The sequence below is a fragment of the Narcine bancroftii genome, chromosome 8 (assembly GCF_036971445.1).
Source record: "Narcine bancroftii isolate sNarBan1 chromosome 8, sNarBan1.hap1, whole genome shotgun sequence".
Taxonomy (NCBI): Eukaryota; Metazoa; Chordata; class Chondrichthyes; order Torpediniformes; family Narcinidae; genus Narcine; species Narcine bancroftii.
Window position 1 is genome coordinate 136,802,616 of NC_091476.1, and position 26,387 is coordinate 136,829,002.

The 26,387-nt window shown below is 41.2% G+C and overlaps 1 protein-coding gene across 1 annotated transcript in view; it reads right to left on the bottom strand.

The window, feature by feature from the left end:
- slc37a4a (solute carrier family 37 member 4a) overlaps positions 1–26,387 on the bottom strand; it is a 44,535-nt gene that overhangs the window by 14,428 nt on the left and 3,720 nt on the right. Inside the window, exons 2-5 of the mRNA XM_069894962.1 lie at positions 19,752–19,913; positions 17,301–17,533; positions 4,982–5,228; positions 2,947–3,105 (exon numbers count right to left, since the gene is read on the bottom strand). Coding sequence (XP_069751063.1) covers positions 2,947–3,105; positions 4,982–5,228; positions 17,301–17,533; positions 19,752–19,893 — 781 coding nt within the window. The 5' untranslated portion in view covers positions 19,894–19,913. The remainder of the gene's footprint in view (positions 1–2,946; positions 3,106–4,981; positions 5,229–17,300; positions 17,534–19,751; positions 19,914–26,387) is intronic.

Sequence of the window (26,387 nt, forward strand, 5' to 3'; positions counted from 1 at the left end):
TAACTTTACTGTCAATATTAAGGGTGAATGGTCCGATAGTATTCTAGCTTTATATTCTGTTTTTCTTACTCTATCTTGCATACGAGCTGATAACAAAAAATAGGTCTATTCTTGAGTATGTTTTATGTCTAGCCGAGTAATATGAATATTCCTTTTCCTTTGGGTGTTGTTTCCTCCATATATCCAAAAGTTGCATTTCTTCCATCGATTTAATTATAAATTTGGTTACTTTATTTTTTCTGTTAATTTTTTTCCCCAGTTTTGTCCATATTTGAATCCAAATTCAGGTTGAAGTCCCCTCCTATTAATATGTTCCCTTGCATATCTGCTACCTTCAAAAAGATATCTTGCATAAACTTTTGATCTTCTTCGTTAGGTGAATATACATTGAGTAGATTCCAAAACTCCGAATATATCTGACATTTTATCATTACATATCTCCCTGCTGGATCTATTATTTCCTCTTCTATTTTAAATGGCACATTTTTACTAATTAATATAGCTACTCCTCTTGCTTTTGAATTATATGATGCTGCTGTTACGTGTCCTACCCAATCTCTCTTTAATTTCTTGTGCTCCAATTCAGTTAAATGTGTTTCTTGCACAAATGCTATATCAATTTTTTCTTTTTTCAGTAAATTTAGCAGTTTCTTCCCTTTAATTTGGTTATGTATTCCATTAATATTTAAAGTCATATAGTTCAACGTAGCCATTTTATACTTTGTTTATCTTCCCTTTCCGTTTTTCCATCATTACCTTTCCTTCTTATCCATTTCTGTTTTCTTGTTTTGAACCCTTTATAAGACAACATTCCTAAAACATCAAACATTTTCCTTATTCTCCTATTTAAAACTTCTTTAGCCCCAATCTCCCCTTCCCCTCCTGAGTTGTCCTTTATCCCTTGTCGGACAACCACATCTCCCCTCTCCATTTGGATTTGCGAATTCACTCGCAAGCGTCAGCTGATTTTGCAGTGACCGCAACTCCTCCCCACCCAGCCCCCCCCAGAAAAGATTTCACTTTTCATATGTAACAAAGGTCACTCTTTTAGATCCCTCCTTATTCCCTCTATTCCATTTCCTTCCCTTATTAATTCTTGTCTATACTATCTATATTTTCCTCTAAATACGGATACATTCATGTATGCACATTATACATACACACACATATACCTCTTTACCCACATACATATAAATCGTGGTCATTTTTACTCTTATTACATATCTTCGTCTCTCTGGTTGTTTTGTAGTTGTTCTGCAAATTTCCTTGCTTCCTCTGGATCCGAGAATAGTTTTTTTTTTCCATAAGATCATTTTCGATGTATTGAACTCCTTTCTCTTCTTCAGGAGTTCAAAACTTATGTGTCTTTTTAGTTCTCAGTCTTTTGTACTCTCGTTACACGTCTTCATCCCTCAGTCTATTTTGTAATTGTTCTGCAAATTTTCGTGCTTCCTCTGGATCCGAGAGTAGTCTGTTTTGTTGTCCTGGAATAAATATTTTCAATACCGCTGGATGCTTTAGTATAAATTTATACCCTTTCTTCCATAAAATCGCCTTTGCTGTATTGAACTCCTTTCTCTTCTTCAGGAGTTCAAAACTTATATCTGGATAAATGAAGATTTTTTGCCCTTTGTACTCCAGTGGCTTGTTGCCCTCTCTTACTTTTTCCATTGTCTTCTCCAGTACCTTTTCTCTTGTAGTATATCTTAGGAATTTTACTAAAATAGATCTTGGCTTTTGTTGTGGTTGTGGTTTAAAGGCCAATGCTCTATGTGCCCTTTCTATTTCCATATCTTGCTGTAATTCTGGACATCCTAGGATCCTTGGGATCCAATCTTTTATAAACTCTCATATTCTTGCCTTCTTCATCTTCCTTAAGGCCCACTATCTTTATGTTATTTCTTCTGTTATAATTTTGCATTATATCTATTTTCTGAGCTAACAGTTCTTGTGTCTCTATAACTTTTTTATTAGATTCCTCTAATTTCTTTTTTAAGTCCTCTACCTCCATTTCTACTGCTGCTTCCCGCTCTTCCATCTTGTCCATTCTCTTTCCCATTTCTGTTAAGGTCATATCTATTTTATTCATTTTCTCTTCTGTATTGTTTATTCTTCTTCTTAAATCATTAAATTCTTGCGCTTGCCATTCTTTAAATGACTCCATGTATTCTTTAATAAGAGAAAGTATATCCTTTATCTTGCCTTTCCCTTCTTCTTCTATTTCACTGTACTCTTCCTCTTCCTCTGGGTTGGCCATCTGTTGTTTCTTTGTTGCCCTTTTCTTCTCTTCTTTCTTGTTTTCGTTGTCTTCTATGTTCTCCTCTTGCTGCAGGTGTTCTGCAGCTGTCATTGCCGGCTGTGGAGATCGACTCCCCAGCTGGTCACCCCTCCCGTCGGTGTGTTTTTTTGCATGCGCGGTTGTGCACTTTTACTCGGCTCAGCGAGCCATTTTTGTAGTCCACTTTCTACCGACCTGAGGGAGCGGGTTTCTCTCTCCACCACGGGCCTCTTCGAACAGGTAAGGCCTTCTCCTCCTTCTTCCGTTGTCTTCTCTTCCTCTCTTCTTACCGTTGATTTCGATTTTTCTTTTTTCGTCGCCATCTTCTTTCCACCTTTATATTCACTTTTCTTTAATTTTTATTTTTGTGCCTTTGTGTTTTCCTTTGTTTTTTCCGACTTTTCTGGAGAGAGCTGGAGTTCACCGTCCGGCCACTACTCCATCACGTGACTCCTCCCATGGCTTTGTCTGCTTGAAGTCAACTTATATTATGACAGGAAATCACAAAAATAGGCTACACCTAAAAAACGCTTTGTGATAGGAAAATTTTAAGGTGATTTTTGTGATCAGCAGCCTAAAATATACCCAAAAGTGTTCAGGAAACAAAATATTCATCATCCAGTGTTATTGGTGACTCCAAACTATACAAACCCTAACTCTCTGCTTACCTATAAGTGCAGACTGTCCCTTCTCTTGAATGAGGAAAAGCTGTCCCCAATCAGTGCAACAGGTCTTCACTCCAAACACCACCAGGTACCCAAAGTTCAGGACCCACAGATAAGGGGTTAGCAACAGTTCCTTCAAAGTGCTCTCATCTCCAGTGGATTCTGTGTAGAGATTGGGAATAATTAGACACCAAAACACCAATAAGAACTACAAATTTGATTATGGTTTCACTATGTAATCGCTCACAAAATCTGCTTTTCCTTAAAATACATCTGCCTCATCTTGTGCAGGACATCTGGTGCTCAAGACATCTGCCTCATCTTGTGCAGGACATCTGGTGCTCAAGACATCTGCCTCATCTTGTGCAGGACATCTGGTGCTCAAGACATCTGCCTCATCTTGTGCAGGACATCTGGTGCTCAAGACATCTGCCTCATCTTGTACGTGTTTTTGACTTACTACATGTCAACACTTCATACGGTAAAATGCAACAAGAACATTTTTATCCTGGTTTGTCACCAGAGGATCATCGTGGAAAGACCTTGCAATCAAGTGTGTTACAGAATGATCTGGTGCTCAAGTTGTCCCACCTACCCAAGCGAGTCCCATTTTTCTGCATTCATTTCAAATTTTCCTTTTTTTTGTTAAATGAAATGGATTGCAAATTATTCTAATCAAGACCAAAAGCTACATTTTAACCACAGCTTTCTCCTTGAAATTACTTGGGATTTAACAGGTACACATGTGACATCATGCTAACATTCAGCAGCTTCAGGGCCAGGTACACAGATCAGGCCAAACTCAGAATTAAACTCCATCTCCAAATTTCACAAACTAAGATGGTATCATTCGTTTTACATTTCCCACACTGGTGACAAATCTCATGAGCTCTAATCACTGTTCTGCTGACTCTCAACTGAAATTAATAATGGGCAGTCAATGCCAGCTTCCCTTGCCACATCACATCCAGTAGATGTCTGAATGCCCATTGTCTACTTCCCCTTGATTTTGGGAGGAATTTTCCAACAGGACTACAAGATAGTTCAACAAATGTTCTTCCCGATAAATATTCAAATTCCTCAGTGATCACCAAAACAAAAAAAGGAAAAGATAACAATAAATTGTTTGAAACAATATTTGGATTGTGTAGGTCTTTCATAACATATCTTCAGTAGTTGGTTTGCAGCTATCAAGTTCTGGAACGACCCTAACCAGAACATTACTCTCTCCCTGTATAGCTGCAGCAAGAATTTCAGTGCATTTGTACATTGTACTTGTATTTATAACAATAAATATTTTATCTATAGCATTTACATCATATTAGTAAGTTTAAAAAAAAAATCATTTAAAGTACACTAGGATGTGTTGCTCTATTAGCCATGATCTTATTTTTTCTATCGAGATGAGTTCAGATCAACTTCAGTTGATAGAGGGTAGGTGTGACATTCTCTATCCACCTGCTCCTATAAATAACAGGATAGGTGTGACAGCCCCCGATACACCCTAACCCAAAAGATAACAGGATAGGTGTGACAGCCCCCGATACACCCAACATTTAGATAACAGGATAGGTGTGACTGCAACCAATACACCCAACCCATTAGATAACAGAATAGGTGTGACAGTCCCCCATACATGCAACCCTTTAGGTAACAGGATAGGTGTGACAGCCTCTTTTATACCCAACCCTTTAGATAACAGGATAGGTGTTACAGCCCCCTATCCACCCAACCCTTTAGATAACAGGATAGGTGTGACAGCCGCCTATCCACCCAACCCTTTAGATACCAGGATAGGTGTGATAGCCCCCTATCCACCCAAACCTTCAGATAACAGCATACGTGTGACAGCCCCCTATCCACTCAACCCTTTAGATAACAGGATAGGTGTGACAGCCCCCTATCCACCCAACCCTTTAGATAATTTGGCTCGATGGGCCAATTTTGGCCTACTCCTGTTCCTACTTCCTATGTTCCTATAACAGGAGAGGTGTGACAGTCCCCTATCCACCCGATCCAATGGGTAACAAGATAGTACCTTTCTTGCCTCCTTTCTTTGGCGCTGGTTCAATGTTGGGCAGTCCTACATCCCTAGGCTCATTGACTATAAACAACAGGCACAGGAATGCAGCCCCAATGGAGATGGAACCAGAGAGGGAGAGGGTGACCCGCCAGCTGTAGCTCAGAGCCATCGTTGTGGCGACAAGTGGACCGAGGCTGCCTGCCAAGTTCATGCTGGTTGACAAAACAGCCCACCATGTTCCAAACTGCGATGGTTCAAACCACTGAGGAGAAACAAGCAGAGAGTGAAGAATATGCACCAGTCTACAAATGAAACAAGCATTTTGTTTTCGTCTTTTTGGTCTGACTGAGGTTCCAGCTGATTTCCAACCTTTCCTTTCCAAATGAGATCCTTTAGGCCAGGGTTGGCCAAATTATGCCCCCCCACCCACTATCCACCATTTTTAAGTGGCTCATTATAGAAAAAAATGGCAGCGCTGCCGGAGCTGCTGTAATGGAATTGCAAACACTGGTGTGGACCCACGGGGAGTGAAGTCTCACTGCTCCTCTACCGGGTCCAACCACCCAGTCCGACTGCCGTCAGCTCTGTACAGGCTTTAAACGGCTTGTTAAAGGAGCTGACGGCAGTTGAAAAATTATCGGGCTTAATATTGTTTGGCTTGTGACTACTTATATTTTTCAGTATGTGGCCCACAACCAAAAAGGTTTGGCCACACCTTCTTTAGACAAAATAGAGGATCTCCAGATCAAAATCCAAACTTTATGAAGCAATTGAAATTTCATGAAATATTTAATAATGTTAACAAATTCAATTACCAAGTCAAAAATAAATTACAGTATTCTGCTTGAAAACTGTAACATGCAGGAAATAAATATTATATCCTACATAAAAATATTACTTGTTTACTGAAATACTAATGGTTCCTGCAGACTTTGGACAGATGTCTTTCTGCTGTAACAAAATGAACAGAAAATTCAAGATGAATAAATACCAAAGCAAAATTAGCCTCCAGAATCAATACAACTGGAAGGCCCCGTGAAGTACAAAGGAACCAAGAGTTGTTCCAAAGTCAGATTCAGTCTCTGACACATCTTATTTGATGCTTCTCATACCAGGTGTACCTTGGTGGATTGCACATCAACAATTGAGTCAATAGGTCTCAGGTTCTTCCCATTCCACAGACTTTGGCACAATTTTTTAAATTATACAGCAGTGTAGAAGGTTCTTCTTGCCCACAGAACTCCTGCTGTCTAATTAACCCACCAACCCCATACATTTTGGAGGGTGGGAGGAAACTGGAACATGTGGAGTAACCCCCGCATATGTTACAGGGTTAGCGTACAAATTCCTTACAAACAGGGTTACTGGTGCTATAATACAATTGAGCTGGTGATGTAATAGCATTGCACTTACACTAACTGAGTCACCCAATCGAACTCAATACTCCTGTAAAAGTGCTGAGGGAGTCTGGTATTTTTAGAGATGCCAGTGTTCAGGTGAATTATTAACCCAAGGGCCCATTTACTATTTCTGGCCTTATACGTATTCAAAGATACCCTTCATCTTCAAACTTTGCTTCCATACCTTGTGACTTATTTTTCAAGGTAGCAATTCCTACAGGAGAGGCTATTGATAAATACAAACCCACAGGTCTACTGGCAAGCAATACCCAAAGGGTAACGTGCCTCAGATCAGACTTCAGGATGCAGGCCTGTGCAACTGGGATGGTGGCAATTTCAAGTTACACCAATTTATAAACAAGCTAGAGATTTGCAGGATTAAGGTCTGTAAACTGGGTTCATAATAGTGCTCTCCATAATGTTCAGGACAAGGACACTTTTTTTCCCCCTTTATTTGCCCCTATGCTCCATTTTAAATTTGTAATCAAACAATTTACATGTGATTAAAGTACATATTCCAGATTTTATTCAAGGTTATTGTGTACATTTTGGCTTGACCATGTAGAATTTACTTTTTTTTTGTACACAGTCCCCTCATTTCAGGGCACCGTAGTTTTTGGAACACTTAGCTTCACAGGTGTTTGTGAGTACACAGGTATGTTTAATTCATTGGTGCAGGTATAAGTATTGATGCTTATAAGCATGTGATCATCTTTGGAGTCTGTAGTTTCCATTTTTCAACATGAGGACCAGACTTAGAACCAGAGAACACTACAGCACAGAAACAGGCCCCTTTGGTCCCTCTAGTCTGTGCTGAACCATTTTTGTTTTGCCTACTCCCACTGACCTGCATACCTCTCCCATCCATGTACCTGCCCAAATTTTTCTTAAATGTTAAAATTGACTTTGCATTCACCGCTTCAGCTGGCAGCTTGTTCCACACTCCCACAACTCTCTGTGTGAAGAAGTTCCCCCTCATTTTCCCCTAAACATTTCCCCCTTTCACTCTTAACCCATGTCCTCTGGTTTGTATGTCACCTGCCCTCAGTGGAAAAAGCCTATCTACATTTACTCTGTGTACCCTCTCATAATTTTAAATAATTTTAAATCTCCCCTCATTCTTCTACACTCTAGGAAATAAAGCCCTTAGCTGTTTAATCTTTCCCTGTAACTCAGTTCCTCAAGGCCCAACAACATCCTAGCAAATTTTCTCTGCACTTTTTCCATCTTATTGATATCTTTCATGTGTTCGGTGACCAAAACTGCACACCATACTCCAAATTTGGCCTCACCAATGTCTTATACAATTTTACCATTACATCCCTACTCCTATTAATACTTTGATTTACGAAGGCCAATATGCCAAAAAGCTCTCTATAACCCTATCCACCTGTGACATAATTTTCAAGGAATTATACATCTTATTCCCAAATCACTCTGTTCTAATGTTTCCCTCAGTTCCCTACCATTTACTGTGTATCTCCTTTCTTGGTTTGTCCTTCCAAAATGAAATACCTCACACTTATATGCATTAAGTTTCATCTGCCATTTTTCAGCCCATTCTTCCAGCTGGTCCAGGTTCCACTGAAAACTTTGAAAATCTTCTTCATTGTCCATAATGCCTCCAATCTCAGTGTCATCTGCAAACTTGCTGATCCTTTTTACCACATTATTATCCAGATCATTGATATAGATGACAAACAACAATAGTCCCAGTACCAGTCCCTGAGGCACCACTAGCCACAGGCCTCCAACCTGAGAATCAATCATCCATCACTCCTCTCTGGCTTCTCCCGTCCAGCCATTGTTGAATCCAGTTCATTACTTCACCATGAATACCTAACGTCTGAACTTTCCTGACTAACTTCCCATGTGGAACCTTGTCAAAGGCCTTATTAAAGTCCATGTACACAACATCCACAACCTTTTCTTTGTCAATGTTCCTGGTAACCTCCTTGAAAAACACTTGGTTTAACACAACCTACCATGAACAAAGCTATATTGTGCCAATGAAAGTCAAAGAAGCCATTATGAGACTGAAAAGCAAGAACAAAACAGAAAGAGATATCACCCAAACACTAGGATTATCAAAATCAACTGTTTGGAACATCATTAAGAAGAAAGAGTGTAATGGTGAGCTCAGTAATGGCAAAGGAGCTGATAGTCCACAAAAGACCTCCTCTGCTGAGGACAGAAGAAAACTCATCATAATGAAAAAAATCCCCAAACACCTCCCTGGCCAATCAAAAACACTCTTCAGGAGGTTGGTGTGGATATGTCAATGACTATTGTCCACAGAAGACTTCATAAACAGAAATATAGAGGCTACACTACAAGATGCAAACCACTAGTTAGCCACAAAAACAGGATGGCCAGATTACAGTTTGCCGAGAAGCATTTAAAAAAGCTTGCAGAATTTTGGAAAAGGTCTTATGGACAGATGAGACCAACAGCAATATGTACCAGAGCGATGGCAAGAGCAAAATGTGGAGGTGTAAAGGAACTGCCCAAGATCCAAAGTATACCACCTCATTTGTGGCCTGGGCACGTATGACGGCTACAGGCCTTAGTGCACTTATCTTCACGAATGATGTAACTGCTGATGGCAGAAGCAAAATGAATTAAGAGGTTTATAGAAACATCTTATCTGCTCAAGTTCAAGCACTTGAACTTCATCCTACAGCAAGACAATGATCCCAAACAGACTGCTAAAGTTCGAGCAAATACTGCTCAAGTTCGACCAATGCCTCCAAACTCATTGGACGGCACTACACCCTACAGCAAGACAATGATCCCAAACATTGTGCTAAAGGAAGAAAGGAGTTTTTGAAAATGAAAAACTGAAAATTCTTGAATGGATAAGTCAGTCAGTCACCAGATCTAAATCTGAATGAACATGCCTTCCATATGCTGAAACAAGTAGGACCTGAAGATGGCTGCAGAAGAGGCCTGGTAAAGCATCACCAGAGAAGACACTCAGCACCTAGTGATGTCAATGAATCACAGACTTGAAGTAGTCATTACATGGAAGTGATATGAAACAAAGTAGTAAACATGACTGCATTACCATTACTATGTCCCAAATATTATGGTGCCCTGAAATGAGGGGACTATGTATAAAATGAGCTGTAATTTCTATATGGTCAAACCAAAAGGTACACAAATAACCTTTAATAGAATCTGTAATGTGCACTTTAACCACATGATTTGTTTATCACAAATTTAAAACTGTGGAGCACAGGGGCAAATAAAGGAAAAAAAATCTGTTTGTCCCAAACATTATGGATGGCATTGCGTCTCCTCATGGGCCAAAGAATATGCATCTCACAGCTTTTCTCTAAATATACCACTGCATCAAATGTCACACTCTGAACTCTTATCCTGAACTGTAAGGTTACCTAGAGAATGTCCCGATGGTGCCAAAATTAAATAGGGATACTTGGCTTGGGTTATTTTTAATATTGATGGAGAAGCCAGTTACTGCTGTGTAGGCTTTGCATGTTAAGAATAAATCAACTTGGTTTTAATTGTTCCTCGCTTAGGACAGAATAAAATAAAAATAAAAACAGAATCTATTGGAAACTCTCAGCAGATCAGGTGTTTCACCTGAGGAAAGAAACACAGTTAACATCCCCAATTGCAGACCCTCCGTCAGAACTGGGAAGTTGTGTTCTCTGGACTGCAAGGTTCACATTTCTGTACCCCTCAGCTTCATTTTAATATAATTTAGAGATACAGCATTGTAACAAGACCACGTGCCCACATTGCCCAGTTGCACCCATGTGATCAATTAACATACCAACCCATACGCCTTTAGAACATGGGAGGAAGCTGGAGCATCTGGAAGAAACCCACGCAGACACAGGGGGAGCATACAACTTCTTATAGACAGCACCAGATTTGAACCTGGGTCACTGGCACAACATTGTGCTAACCACTTCGCTAAGCGTGCCACCGTGCGTAATGCTGTTTTAATTACATGGGTACTTAGATCAGGTCCAAAAACAGAAAGCTGAAGTTTTTCTTCTCTTATCCTATAATTGTGATTTTGGATAGAAGCCAAGACTTTCTATGGCTTCACTGTCAATGAGGTATATGATCGGAAAATCTCTAGGGTAATTAATTCACTTTTAAAATATTTTCTTCAACCTGGATTAGCTGAAAACTATTTTCATGTTAAGCTGTAACAAGCATCTCTTCTGTCCATTTAAAAATAAAAAGACCAGTTGTGGATTGGGAACTAAATAGATCTGACAGTAACTCTAGAAAAAAGTTCTTGCAATATTTGCTTTTCTCCAATGCCTTTCAAAACATCTCAAAGCACATCACAGCTCCTGACATATTGCTAGAGAGGTTTGCCATTGCCATTTGAACAATGGCTGGTTATAGGAGAGAGTGGTACAGAGGCTGAAGGAGTTTGTCCCCTCCGCCACCCCCCCCCCCCCTTTAATCGTTCTCAGATCAAAGTGCTGAACTGAGTCAGGATTGAGTTTTGGGTACCCAAGGGTGCTAAAATGTGTGGCTAGAGAAACAAGTTTCAAGGAAATTTTTTAAGCAGGGCTCAAGATTCTGCAATAGTTCTGCAAAGCACAGCCACCAACTGTTATTTTCTCCTGTGTTAGTTCTACAGTGATCCCTTGAATCTCTGTAGAACTAAATTCTAAAAACTAACCCTCTCCAAAAGCCTGCCAGCTGAAACCAGGGCAAATGCAGGAAATTAAACTCTCTGTAAATAAATGCACAACAGCAGGTCCCGCAGCATCTGAGAAAAAGATACATAACCAACCTTTCAGGTCTGAGCCCTTTGTCAAGGGAGGAGCAAAAAGCAGACGGCGCCTGAATAAAAAGTTGGGGACAGGGGGTAAGAAAGGGCAGGCGGAGGAGCACAGGCCAACATGCAAGAGGCTATAGGTGGACATCGGTGGGGGGGGGGGGGGGGCAGGAAAAAAGCTGATGATTGATCGGGGGAGGGGGTAGCTCTGTGAATTCAGGGCTGGAAGAAAGGAGAAAGTAATAGGGAGAGAGAGGGAGATTTGGAGGGGTGGGTGCTAGAGGATAGGAGACATAGAGATCATAGAGATAGGGAAAGGGGAGAGGCGGGGGTGGGTAAACGGAAACTGGATAGGTTGTAGTTAATGCCATCTGGTTGGAGGATGCCCAGATGGAAAATGGGGTGTTGTTACTCCAATTTGCAGGTGGTCTCATTTGTGCAGTGCATGAGACCATGGACAGACATGTCAGCATGGGAATGGGGTGGGGAACTGAAATGGGTGGCCACTGGGTAAAAACATAAAAGCGCTGGAGAAACTCAGCAAGAGTCTGAACCTTCAGGACCTGGGAGGCAAGACCAACCATTTCCCCACTCACCATCCTTTGAGCATAGTCTGCTCTCCAAGGTTCAATTAGTGTATTTATGTTGCAGAAAAACCAAACATTTTGGGATTGCATCATTATTACCTTGATTAGAACCATTTAGCTCACACCCACTGCCCTGGGCAGCTTGAAAAAAAAACACCTGAAACACCGCAGGCAAACACAAAAGCTGCAAGTGCTAGAATCCTGAACAATAAGAAGCCCGCTAAATTTCTCTGACATCTCACTGTTTTCCCAGGACATCATGGGAAAGAAGTTTTGGATTTCTTCAAATTACTGAGCTAGATGGGTGCCACCACAGCCACTCATGCTGAGGAGTCACGTGATGGAGTAGTGGCCGGTAGGAGAATACCAGCCCTCTCCAGAAAAGAAGAAATAAAGTGAAGAAAACTCAAAGTTCAACAAACACAAAACACAAATAAAAGATAAAGGTGTGGAGAAAAGAAAGAAAATGGCACCTAAGAAGGAAAAACCAAAAACAACAGGAAAAAAAAGGAAAGATGCCGGAAGAGAAAGGTGAAGGCCTTACCTGCATGAAGAGGCAGGGACCCGCCGTGGACAGAGGAGCCCTCTCCCCGAGGTTAGTGGAGACCCTGCAGGGTTGCGACCTCCCGACTGCGGGACTGCAAAAAATGGCTCACTGAGCCAAACAGAAGTGCGCAACTGTGCATGCGCGTTTCCTTGACCAATGCACACAAGGAAAAGGAAAACACCGACGGGAGGATATAAGTTCACAGTGCGACCAGCTGAGAGATGCCCGACAGCAGGGCTCTCAGCTGGAAGAAGAGGAAAGCAACGGGAAAGGGAATGATAAGAAAGAAAAACAGCAACAGGAAGCCCAACAGATAACTAGCCCAGGAAAGGACCAACAACAAGAAGCCATGAAAAAAAAACACCCAACAAACTGAGGCAAGTAGCTCAACAAGAAAGTCAGAAGAGACACAGATGCAAGGAAGAGAAATAGAAGACACAAACCCAAGAGCAGACACAGAAGAAGAACACCAAGCTCTGCACAGAGGAATAGAAGGTAAAATGAATGGACAATACATAGATAAAAAATTTTTTCAAGAACAAATGAAAGCATTAAAAGAATGACGACAAACTACATATAAAATGTAAAAATAATGTACAAGAACTAAAGAAGGGAAAGAAAAGGGAAGTAATGGAGAGGGGGAAAAAAGAGAAGAAAAGAGGGTGAGCTTTGTTTTAATGTGAAGATAAAAGTCTTTTCTGGAGGGGGCTGGGTGGGAGAGAATAACAGTCACTGCGAAATCAGTTGACACTTGCCAACGGGTTTGCAATCCAAATGGAGAGGGGAATTGTGGTTGCCCAGCAAGGGACAAAGGGCGACTCAGAGAGGGAGGGGGGGGACACTTGGGGTTAAGGGAATTTTAGATGTGGGAATAATTGAAGTATTTTATGTTTTAGAAGTGTTGTCATACATTGAGTTCAAAAAAGGAAAACAGAGATTAAAATGGGGAAAAGGGTGGTGGTGAGGAAGCGGAAATGAGGTGTAAACAGAGTATGAGATGGCCATGTTGAACTATATGACTATAAATATTAATGGAATACATAATCAAATCAAAAGGAAGAGGCTGTTAAATTTACTGAAAAAAGAAAAGATACAGCTTTCGTGCAGGAAACACATCTAACTGAAGTGGAACATAATAAATTGAGGAGAAACTGGGTAGGGCACGTAACGGCAACATCTTATAATTCAAAAGCCAGAGGTGTAGCTATATTAATCAATAAAAATGTACCAGTCAAAATAGAGGAGGAAATAATAGATCCAGCAGGGAGGTATGTAATGATAAAGTGTCAGATATGTTCAGAATTCTGGAATTTGGTCAATATACATGCACCTAATGAAGAGGATCAAAAGTTTATGCAAGATATTTTTTTGAAGATTGTAGATACGCAAGGGAATATATTGATAGGAGGGTATTTATTGGACCCAATAAACATTAATTTGGACCCAAAGTTGGATAAAACTGGACAAAAGACTAGCAAAAAGAATAAAGTGGCCAAATTTATGGTTAAATCAATGCAGGAAATGCAACTTTTGGATATATGGAGGCAGCACCCAAGGGAGAAGGAATACTCATATTATTCGAGTAGACATAAAACATACTCAAGGATTGACCTGTTCCTGTTGTTAGGGAGAGTTAGGAAAACTGAACATAAAGCTAGATTGCTATCTGATCATTCAACCCTGTTATTAGCAATAGCACTGGAGGACATCCCACCAAGAACATATAGATGGAGATTAAACTCCATGGTACTTAAAAGAAAGGAATTTAAACTCCATGCTACTTAAAAGACAGGAATTTAGAGAATTTATTGAACGCCAAATTAAAATGTACTTTGAAATAATTACGGAATCAGTGAAAGACAAATTTATATTATGGATGCAATGAAAGCCTTTATCAGAGGGCAGATAATAAGTTATGTAACTAAGATGAAAAAGGACTACAATTGGGAAATAGAACAGTTGGAAAGGGAAATAGTAAGTACAGAAAAAGAACTAGCAATAAGGGAAGATACAACGAAAAGAAGAGAATTGGCGGACAAAAAAATAAAATACGTAACATTACAAACGTACAAGGTGGAGAAGAACAATTAAAATAAAGCAGAAGTATTACGAGCGAGGAGAAAAAACGCACAAAATACTAGCCTGGCAACTTAAAACAGAACAAGCTAAAAGAACTGTATTGGCATCAAGGAAAAAGGACAAACAAATTACATAGAACCCAACAGAGATCAATGAAGACTTTAAGGAATTCTATGAACAAATATACCAAACTGAGAATGAAGGGAAAGAAGACAAAATAGATGAGTTTTTAGCCACTCATGCTTATTCCATCTCTGGCTTTGTACAAATCACATCCTTCTCTGTCAGTCACTGAGAGCCTGTCAAGGGACCAAGTTCTAAGTATTGTTTCAGGTCTTGCTTGTTAGAGGTAACCCTTTAAGATTTCCCCCAATGTTATGCTCTGTTTTCCAAATGGTGGCACAGTTAGTGCAATGCCTGGCAATCCAGGTTGGTATTCGGCCTTCTCTGTAAGGAGTTTGTATGTTCTCCCCTTGTCTGCGTGGGTCCAATCTGGCCATTTTGTTATCGTTAATTACAGGGAGAGTGGTAGGAAAAGGAGCAACAGGGAGAAAATCTTCAAATTCTGCAGGCTTTTCATTGAGTTTAAACTGAGGAGCTAACCACATGGCATGGCAGATGGAAAGGATGATGCAGCTGGTGGAACTACTGCTTCATGATGCCAGTGACCTGGCTTCAATCCATTCTTCCACTGTGAGGAGTTTGCATGCTCCCCACGTCCACGCAAGCCTCCCCCACTTCTTTGCTGTCATCCCACATGGCCTCTTGTGGGTAGGTGCCTGGCAGACTCCTATGGGTGGCTGATGGGAATTTGCAGGGAATAAATTGGATGGATGAAGGATTAGCAATAGCGTGAATTCAGTGGGTCAGAGGGCATTATCCTCTCCCCAGACACAGGCAGGCTACTTGGTTGCATGCCTTCTCTTTACATTCCCATGGACTGATGCATTCCAAGAAATTTGGAAGAAAATCAGCCAATCCCTTTGGAACTATCCTGCTGGGCCGTCACCATGCTAATTGGCCTTTAGCTACAGAATGGATCCAATTGATCCAGCTCACCAACACCAAGGGGTTGCTCTCACTTCAGGAATTCCTGCTTTTGGTTCCGCCCACGAGTTTGTTGTTGACCACATTCAGGTAGATGGTAGATTTGAGAGCTGGGTACGCAGAGTTGACTGAACTCTGCCAATAACAGCTATAGAAGAGGTGCTGCAAGTTCAACTGGCTCAGGCTAAGAGCAGAGACAAAAAGAAAACTGGCTGCTGTTCTCAGCCATTGACTTCTTCTTCTGCCTATCCATCCCATAGGATGATGATGGTTACTTTCAGTCAGTTTCTGGGATTTGATGCAAGGATATATGAATGGATTTAAGTGAGTAGGGGTTGCAGAAGTCCAGATCCACCCATTCAACATCCCCTCCCGGATCCAGTGGCATGGTGAGGTCCAAGACAGCTGGGGGAAGTTCTGTTGCAGTGAATGGCCAGACCAAGCTTTGATGCAAGGGATGTCCTTTCCGTGCATCACAGCACATGTTTGTTAGATGGCCGTTGACCCTACGAGAGGGTTCGTCCGCCCTTTCACAGGTATTTTTCATCCTGCAGGGTGTTTAGCCACTTTCCTGTTGTGGGAGCCGGTTTAGTCGCTGACCACCCAACCATGTGACAGGTAGTACTGGGTTATGTGGTACCAGTAATACTCAAGTGAGTGACCTAACCATATCTCAGCCATTGTACACATGTGAGGACAATATACAAGGTGCCAAACTTGGCTGCAGCAGTGTACTGTTAAATACTCCTATGGTCACAGATCTCCATGGTTTCCTGGAAGAGCAACAGAAGCAGAAAATGCTTGAGATCCTCAGTGGATATGCAACATTTGCAAATAAAGAAATAAATTGAATGTTTCAGTTGGCAAAGAGCATCTCTCTATATTTCGTATTTCTAGCATCTGCAGCATTTTGATTTTGGATATCTAAAATGGAAACCACTGGGAGGTTGTAGGTCAATTGGGTATAATTGGGCAGTATAGGTTGGAAAGGCCTGGTACCATACAGCATGTCTAAATTTTTTTTTATATAATTGTCAAACATTCATTCTTTCCTCCCCTGGCCCTATAAACTTCAGCAATATCAGCACCAGTTCAATTTTTTTTAAACCACTGTTGTCCAACTCCAGAGGCCTTGAGCTGCAGAATTTCTTTCCTCAACCTCTCTATCTTTTTTCCTCCTTTATAACACTCCTCAACTTCACAATTGAAGGACGTCCACTTAGAACAGAGATATGGAGAAATTAAAAAAGTAAAATATGAAAGTCTGCAGACACTGTGGTTGAAGTAAAAATACAATGTTGGAGAAATTCACCAGGTCAAACAGAGTCCTTTATATCGCAAAGATAAAAATGCATAACCAACGTTTTGGGCTTGAGCCCTTCATCAAGGTATGGGAAAATGTCAACAGGCATCAGAATAAAAAGGCAAGGTGGGAGGCTTGGGGGAAGGAATATGTTGCCACAGGCAGTTGTGGAGGGCAACTCATTGGGTATATTTAAGGCAGAGGTTGATAGGTCCTTGATTAGCCAGGGCATCAAAGGTTAGGTAAGAAAGTTGGGCAGTGAGGCTGAATGGGAAAATGGATCAGCTCATGATTGAAAGGCAGAGCGCTCAATGGGCTGAATATCTTATTTCTGTTCCTATGTCTTATGGTCTTAAAATCCACCTTTTACTACAAGCTTTTAGACATCTGCCCAAATATCTCCTTGGAAGTGAATTTGGTTGATAACAATTCTGTCAAGCATCTTGGATTTTTGAAAGTGCTACAGAAATTCAAATTATTGTTAAAATGGAAGCCTTTACATGGGAGAGGCCCAGACACCCCACTAAACGTTGGAGTCCTCAGACAAAAAAAAACACTGGATAAAGAGCAAGCTGTGGTGTTTAAGCAGCTTTTTGGTACCTTGCGCAGTATCTTCCCGCAGGGTGGCCATCCAAAACCTTGGGCTAGTCCGTTAAAGAACCAGAGCACAGTGAAAGCAGTGACCGTGGAACTCCAGGAGAAGATGACATTTATTCCTCCCACTAGGAATAGGCCAGTGCAGAAGAGCAGGCGAGCACTGATCTGATCGGAGAGCACTCCACTGATAAACTTGCTGATGGCATAGGCCAAAGATTGGCTGCTGGTTATCATACCTGAAGGAATACAAGTCAAGATCAGTTTGCACCTATATCCCTTGTTAATGTCAGTTCCTCAATTTCACAGCACCACTAAAGTTGTTCCCATGCTCTATGTTAAGAATATTGTGCAATGCCAAATAAACAGCTACCTCCAAATCCTCACGCAAACAGTGAAATGCTGGAGGAACCCAACCTGTTAGGCAGAATCTATTGCTTGTTCAAGATTTTTATGTTTCTATACTTCCAATTCCTAGGACTGTTTCAAAGGAGGATCAGGCTTAAAAGTTTAATCCAGAAATTCTTCTCTTTCCTTTCTGTTTTTCACCTTCATGGTCAGTAAACAACCACGAGGTCTCCTGCTGCCAGCATGGATTTTTGTTACTGCTACACCCACTCAGATATTGCTTCCTCACAAACTGCTGAGCTCAGGCTATTACTAAATTCACGACAAAATATTAAGTGCTGTTACAGGAGAAATTGATTCAGGCGTGTTTCTAAAGGCCATTTTAGGAAGAAAATCTGTCTTGCTGTTTGCAGGGAATGCATTACAATTAATGCATAAATCTGCACAGAACAGTCTGTCATCTACAATACATTACTAATCACATTGATCTAATTGCTACCAGTCTGTCAGTCAGTCTATATATGTCTGTTTTAATTACTGCAATCAGCTTCAATGCAAATCACATCCCTCAATCATCTTGTAGAACAAGTACTGCAAGTAGGTAGTCATTTGACATGCTGATGTCATGCTTGCATCCTGTAGATGCCTGTCAGTCAGTCCCAAGCTGACCTTTTAGAGTCAGGCAACTTTTTTTTTAATTTAGGAAGCCAAAATCAAATGTTTTTTTTTAAAAAACACATTCCTGCCAGTGACTTCCAGATCACAACTGTTAGCTCTGCACCTCATCTCATGCCAAATGCCTTCAGACTAAGAAGTCCACTTCTCAATCACTCCATGAACATAATCAGTGTCTCTTTATATTTTATAGGCCTTTCAAGATTTTGGACACCTGTTGAATCACCTGGCTTAAGGAGAACAAACCCCTCCACTGGAGTTCCTGTGAATGTTTACCACATCATCCTCAAGCCATTCATTCCCTCCTGAAATAAGGTGACCAGACAAAACTCAACACACTCCTGGTCCTACAGCCTTAGATCTTGGCCATCTCAACATCTAAGACATCTTCCAGCTAATAGTTATTCCTCATCAGGTACACAAGCTATATATCTGATATCAGTTTTCTTCTCCCTTACAAATCCCTGGTTGTAAACTTGGATTACAGAAATTAAATAGCACCCTTTACACCTTGACTCAAGGCAGCATAAATATTGCCACTGATATCAGAAATACAGCAGACAATTTGTACACAGGAACCTTCTGCAGACTGCTCTAGCTACACAAAGCAAAAATTAATAGAGGCAGGGGAATAATTCAAGTGACAACATTGGAGTCGATGGACTCCCATGTCATGATGTCCATATTTGCTGGTGTGTAAAAACCTAGCTCTTCATCAAAACATGCCATTTTGTGCTGTACAACCATGAAGACATCATTCGAGACTTCTGTTTAACATCTAAAATGACATCTCCAACATTGCAGCTCTCCCCCAGTGGAATGAATCACTAAAAAATGTACGACTCCAAGGAAGCTTTTCGCCCATCACATCCAAGCTGGTAGAAAAAAATCTATTCCAGCTAATCTCTCCCCCAGCCCCCCAACATTGTCTAAAAATATAAATGAGATGAGGATTTCTCCCTCCTCCATCCTGTCAGTGAGTCCGTTTCACACTCACATCACTCATCGAGTACAAATATTTTTCCTTCACACCTTGATGAATTATTCACCATGTGATGTAGCTTCTCCCTGTTTTAGCCCTGCCAAATACCCACAATGGCCTCACTGCTCTCTCAATCTGTGCCTTGTCCAGTGAAAGAAAAGTGTATTCCGCACTACTACCAATAAGTCTTGTTACCTTGTGGGTGTGTAGTCCTCCGCTCTCCACTTACTCCCAAGTCCCTCCCATCCCTCCACAGCTCCTCTCAAGAACCTCTTGCTTCCATTTACTGAGCTTTCCTTGTAACACCACAGTGCCAGTCCTGTCTTTGTCTCTAGAGATATCCATTAATGGACATCCGCATCCCGACCAACCCTGATGTTTCTTCGCATCATGTTGGGCTCACATCCCCACTAGTTCCCAGTTATTTCACACCCAGAAGCTCGCACACTTACCCAAATCGTCCTTCTCCAAGGTCACTTCCTCCATGATAGACGGCATCACAAATGAGAAGGTTTTTCGATTGAAGTAATACAGAGTGTAACCCACAAACATGGCAGTGAAGACACTTGTCCGGTAGTAGCCATAGGCAGCCATTCTGTTCAGTCTTTGGCCAACTGGAAGTGAAAAGTCAGAAGCAAGTACTCCAAATAGTGATGTTGAAAATTTATTCAGTGACCAGTTTCTATCTCAATAGTTCGATCAAACGTGATGACCTAATGCTTGTTGATTCATAAACAAGCAGTTTAAGAGCTAATGGGATAAATTATAACGGAGAAGAGACAAAAGAAACAAAGGCAAACTCTACTGTCCAATTCCTGTCAATGTTACTGCCATTTATTTTGTTACTGATTTTGTCACAAGCTCTTTATTTGTTGTCCTGGCAAAACATTAACTGGAAGGGTCCAAGAGAGTGACGGAATTCTTACTCTGAAAGAATAACAAAATCACTGCAGTTGAATGCAAGCAGAGATGGCAAAAACCAAGGATGTATTAATGATTACACCAGATCAATAGAGGTGGATGGGATGGTTTGAAAGTGCAGAGCAGAGAGCCCATAAAACAGAATTGAAAGTGTAGCTCAGGGGCAATAATACAACTTATTTAACTTAACTCAATCTGTCTCTACATAATGGGACACAACAGCAAAATGCACTTGACTGAGCTCATATTGGGGGAGAGACAGTTAACCATTTTGTCCATTTTTTGAGAATGGTACCATGCTTTACCAAATCATTCGGGACCATCTGCTCAAGAGATTGCAACCAATTTCAATGAAGAGCTTCATGGAACCATGAGCAAGCCTATTTGTTCCTTGATCTGTAGTTCATCTCCACAAAGTCGTACAGCATAGAAACAGCTCCTTTTGCCCAACTTGTCCATGTTGACCAAACTGGCATTCTGGCCTAGACTCATTTGTCTGCATTTAGTCAACATGGTTCTACAACCTTCCTAGAACACAAGAACAATACAGTACAGGCCCTTTGGCCCTTGATGTTGTACTGACCCACATATTCCCTCAAAAAAAAATACTAAACCCTCCCTACCCCATAACCCTCTATTTTCCTTTCATCCATGTATCTATCTAAGACTCTTAAATGCCCCTAATGTTTCAGCCTCCACCACCATCCCCGGCAAGGCATTCCAGGCACCCACAAATTTCTGCATAAATAACAAGTCTGACGTCTCCCCTAAACTTCACCCCCTTCACTTTGTCCACATCCTCTGGTGTTTGTTGATCCTGTCCTGGGAAAAACGTGCTGGCTGTCCACCCTATCTATGCATCTTATAAACCTCTATCAACTGAGATGTTGAAGTTATCTGTGAACACCTTTGTAAGTTGATCCACACAGATCTTTAGTACTCGGCCAGGAACTCCATCCAGGTCGGATGCTTCACAGAGTTAAGACTGGAGAGGGTTGAGCATAAATAAATCTGTGGGAGCTTAGAAGCATCGGAGGGACTTCATTGAAATGTACAAGATTCTGAGGGATGGATGCATCCTTTTGGGGAAAAAAAAGGAGTTTCTACTAAAGGGAAATTTTCTCTTCAAAGAATGTTGTGCCTTTAGATCTCTGCTTCCCTTGCCCTTTGAGGAAGAAAGATGGAATATTTTTCGGATAGAGGTTGATATATTCAGAATAAGCAATGGATTTAAAGGTAAACCAGAGAGCCTGCAGATGCTGGTGTCTACAGCACTACACAAAAGAAACTCAGGTTATGCAACATTCATAGAAAGTGAAAGGCAGTCAATGTTGTGGGCCTGAGTGCCAGGTTATCCAAGGTAGGCAGGAACATAGATTTCAGTCAGAACAGCAATAATTTTATCAATTTTATAGTAGATTTGAGGCTAAGTCATTTAATCCTGCGATTCTAATGTGTTTAAACATAGATTTATCAAACCTTGTGGCAAGGAAGGCAAGGTTAAGGAATCTGGCTGTAACCAAAGAACCTTTATGACCTTGGCCAGTGTGAATTACATTGTTAATTTAAAGCTGTCACGAGATTTAATCTCCTGTCCAACCTTTGGTTATGAGTCTTGCCAGGACAATCAAAAAAAACTGTAGACACTGGAAATATAAAATAAAAACTGAAAATGCTGGAAAAACTCGCGAGGTTAGACAACATCAGTGGAAAGAGAAGCAGTTAAATATATTTTGGCTGAGCCAAAGCTGTTTACTTTGGAAGAGTGGAGGCTGAGGGGAGACATATAAAATTACAAGGGTCTCTACTGATTTATTCACCAGAGCAGCGAGGCCGGGGACAGGAGAGGGAGGTTAAGTGGGTGGGGGGGGGGGGGGAGGCAGGCAGCAAGGCCGGTGGGAGGGGGGGGGTGCAGGAGGCAAATAAAATGTATAACCCTCTGGCTGTCAGGGTTTGCAACTCACACCTTGGTGGACAAGCAGAAACTCTTCATTACATTTAAAATAAAACAAGGCTGCATATTGAGGAGCCATGATCTACAGAATTTGGGATAGTGGAATTTTCACTCTTTTGAATGCAATGGGCTGAATGGCATTTATCTGGGCTGTGGAGTCTTCCAGTGTGAAACAGACCCTTAGCCCAACGCATCCAAGCTGATCACTCTGGCATTCTGCGCTTGTCACGTTTGGCAGCATCTGGCCCATTTCCTACTTAACACTTCCTATTCATACAGCTCTTAAAATGTGCTTCGAACATTTTTTTTGTTTACCCTTTTTAATCTTTGTAGATTTTCTTCAATTGTAGGAAATATTCCACAACAAGAATCTCTGCACAATAAGGAGTACAAGAAACCCTGATCTAAACTATATAAGTGGGGCTTCCTCGGAGGTTCTCAGAATGTTTCAACTGATAGCCTGCCTGTCCAATCCTCATGGCAGAGTAATCAATGATTTTTGGTGGGAACACATATGGAAAGAGGGAGCTGAAAACTATGGGATGCTTTAGCAACTTTCACATATCATCTCACTGGTCCTTGCAGTACTCTGAAACCAGGCAGAAGTGGGGATGCAGGGTCTCAATCAGAAACATCAATAAAACTTTTTATTCCCCTTCTATAGGAGCTCTATTGAGAGCATCCTTGCCAGCTGCATTACCATGCAGTACAGTTGCAGCAGAGGAATGGATCGGAGGTCTATCAACAGGACCATAAGAATGCCAGAGAGGATCACTGGAGCCTGTTCCCCCCCCACCCCCCCCAATCAACATGATCTACCGGGATCGTTGTCTGAAGAGGGTGTGCAAAATCATTGAGGACCCCATCTACCCTGCACACAGAATCATTCGGCTGCTCCCATCAGGAAAGCGACACAGGATTCTCAGAGCCAGCACCGTCAGGCTGAGAAACAGTTTCTTCTCATGGGCAGTGAAAATGCTGAACGACTAAAGGAACTGCTCACACTAACCATCCGAGACTCTCATCTTTATTGATTTATTTGTATTAAAGAATACTTGTCCTGCATACAGTATGTATTGTTTGTCAGTATGCATATTATTTCTGGTTGTGTGCTTTGCACCGAGGACCAGCAAACACTGTTTTGTCAGATTGTACTTGTACAGATGACAATAAACTTGATTTAACTTGGATGAACTGATCCCTTCCCTACGTTTTATGCTACCTCAAACCAAATTGTTTCCCCTTTCCCAGTTGTGATGAAGGATCTGGGACTTGAAATATTAACTCTGATTCCCTTTTCACAGCTACTACCCCTGACCTGCTGAGAGTTTCCAGTATATATTTTTGGTTTGTAATTCAAATTTCCAGCATCTGCAGTATTTTCATGTTCATTTTTGAGGACCAGTGAGATGTTTTGTGTCAGTTTAAATTTCCAGATAAACAATAAAAAAAAAATCACATATGAGAGAATTCAGAAATTACAGTACAACTTCAAATAAGCCTTTCTACACAGCTGCAGTCACTTCTAGAGGTGGGATTATCACGAGTATCAAAATCAAGTGTCCATAAGATGGACACAACTATATAAAGTGAAGAGGTATGTAATGCTGGAGTACTGAAGGATTTTGCAGTGAGCCATGCAAATCGAAGGCTGGAAATGAAATCAAATCCAAATTGGCTCCCACCTCTACAGAGTTATCTCAGTTGAAAACCAGACCAGAGAGTGGATAGAGTTACATGCAAATGAAGGCTAATTCTGCTCTTAGAAGATGATCTCTTGGTTATCTTAATGATGTTACACATGAGAAGATATACTACAAGGCAATCAGTCCTCAGCAGCTGTTCAAAATGGTACAAGGTTATTTAAAACAGGGCTGCAAACTGCTTTGAGGGTACCTGTCAATGAGTGACAGACATTATCAAGAGCTTCAGTATTATACATCTGGATGATTCAGTGACTGAGCACACTAATCAAGACACATCATTTTGTTTTGTTAACCATAAGGGTATCGTCATCGTCAACCTATTTTCTAGTTAAAATGAGAAAAAGAGCTTATTGCATACAGTATTGGAACAGAATATGCCAATATCCTCAAAACAATAAATTTAAAGTGGAACTAACTGTGAGGCAAGGAAGAAGCTGCATTTATGAAAAACTGTAAAAAGTCTTAACACTCATGTACACTTAAAAATTGTACAATCACAGCTGTTACATAGATTAAACAGAGGGATATTCAACTGCAAACAGCTCATCTCCCAACCGCAAGGCACAAGTCTGAAGACTGATTGAATATTTCTCCTCTTGCTTAGATGAATGAAGTTCCAAGCTTGACATAATTCAAAATTCAAGATGATTGTATTGTCATATAATAAAACAGAATATGTGATATTGCATGGTTTCCTTTAGTCTACTGTAAGGCAGACAAAGATTTGCCATTAGCAAAAATTTCCCAGCACCCCCTTTCAGAAAGAGAAAAAGCCTAAGAGAGTGTCCCCCAGGGTCACCGAACGTCCAATGCACCTGCAGCCACACAGCCTTCAATCAGCTACCTGAGCTCCAGATGTATACCTCTGACAAGATCAGGCACATTTGGTTCCAATACGCGGCACCCTTCAGCCAATCTCCAGCAGTCCACAACCTGGTTCGATTTCTAAGTGGGTATCTCGCCTCGACTCACAAACAGCCTGCTTCCTATGTAATCCAGGACAAGGAAGGCCATCTGACACTGTAAACAGTCATTTCCTCCAACAGCAATACACTATGGCTCCAGTTTGCACCCTCTACACAATGTTACACACCCCTCCTACTCTGAAAGGACCTCCAAGACTTCTACTCAAGAAGGACCAAGGCAGCAGGCACATGGAAACATTATCACCCATAGATCTCCCTATAAATCACACACCACTCTAGCTTTGAGATACATTATAGATCCCTCAGCCCTTTTGGGTCTGCACCTCAGAACTCCCACTCAACGGCAGTGATGGATCACCTTTAACACAAGGACTGTGGTAATTCAAAGAGTCAGTTCACCACCATCTTCTTAAACTAATAAATACTGACCCAGCCAGCAGCACCAGAAGTAAATAAGCCATTTTAAAGAATAAAATCTGCAGATTGTGGAGTCAAGGGCAATACACAAACGTAATGGAGAAACTCAGCAGGTTATACAGCATCTACAGGAAGCAAAAGGTAACCAATGGTTCGGGGCTGAGCCTTTAGTTAGGAATAAGGAAAAACGGCAATAAAAATGAACAAGAAGTATTGACTGAGCAGTAACACTCTAAAATCCCAGTGCATATGTTAATTTTGATTTTAACTAGTGATGTACCATCAATAGTTCCAAAAGACAAGAAGTTATGTAAAACTCGTAGGCTTTTATTCACAATAGAATGGAGGCAGGTCCATGCTGGTCGTCTATCCTGAACTGGGGAGGGGGCTCTGGAACAGTCACCTTTATTCAGGAGTCTGTGGGAGGAGCCACAGGTACAGTCAGCCAACTGGCATGGTCAGACAGTTAAATCTACAAACAGTGGCTTACCACAAGTGACATACAGCACCTCATAGCCTGAGGATGCCTGAGATTGTTTGATCTTGGAAGCTAAGCAGGCTCAGGACTGGCCAGTATTGGAAGGAACACCAGGTGCTGTAGGTTTCTGTGAGGGGCACTGGACAAAGTGGAAACTCTCTGTCTGCCTTACAATCGACAAAAAACTTCATGTATGTTCTGCTCTAAATGTAGTTATACATTCTAATAATGTAACCTTCAAAGGTTAGCGTGCTGATACCCCATTCAACCCCAGTGGTCTGTGCTGGTACTTCTTTCTGTTTTCCACACAAGCCTAATCTGCCACAGAGAAAGATCACAGAGGTTTTACACACAAAAATTTATGTAGACCACCGTCTTATGCTGGTCAGACAATCTATTCAATCTAATCATAGTTCCCTGATCTTGGTCAATTGCCTCACACCAAACGTCCATTCAGATACTTATAGCAAGAAGCCAAAACTTTATATGTGCAAGCAGCAAAGTTTCAATACAAATTGGTCAGCATGTTCAGTGCAGACATCTGGGGTGAAGAAACTGTTCTATGGACTAAAGGTTATCTGCCTCCTCCATGTGACAAGATAGTAAATTCTAAACACTTTTTTTCTTCATCTCCCCTCCAAATACTCTACATCTTTCCTCTGGTTGGGCTAGGAAAGTAGAACCTT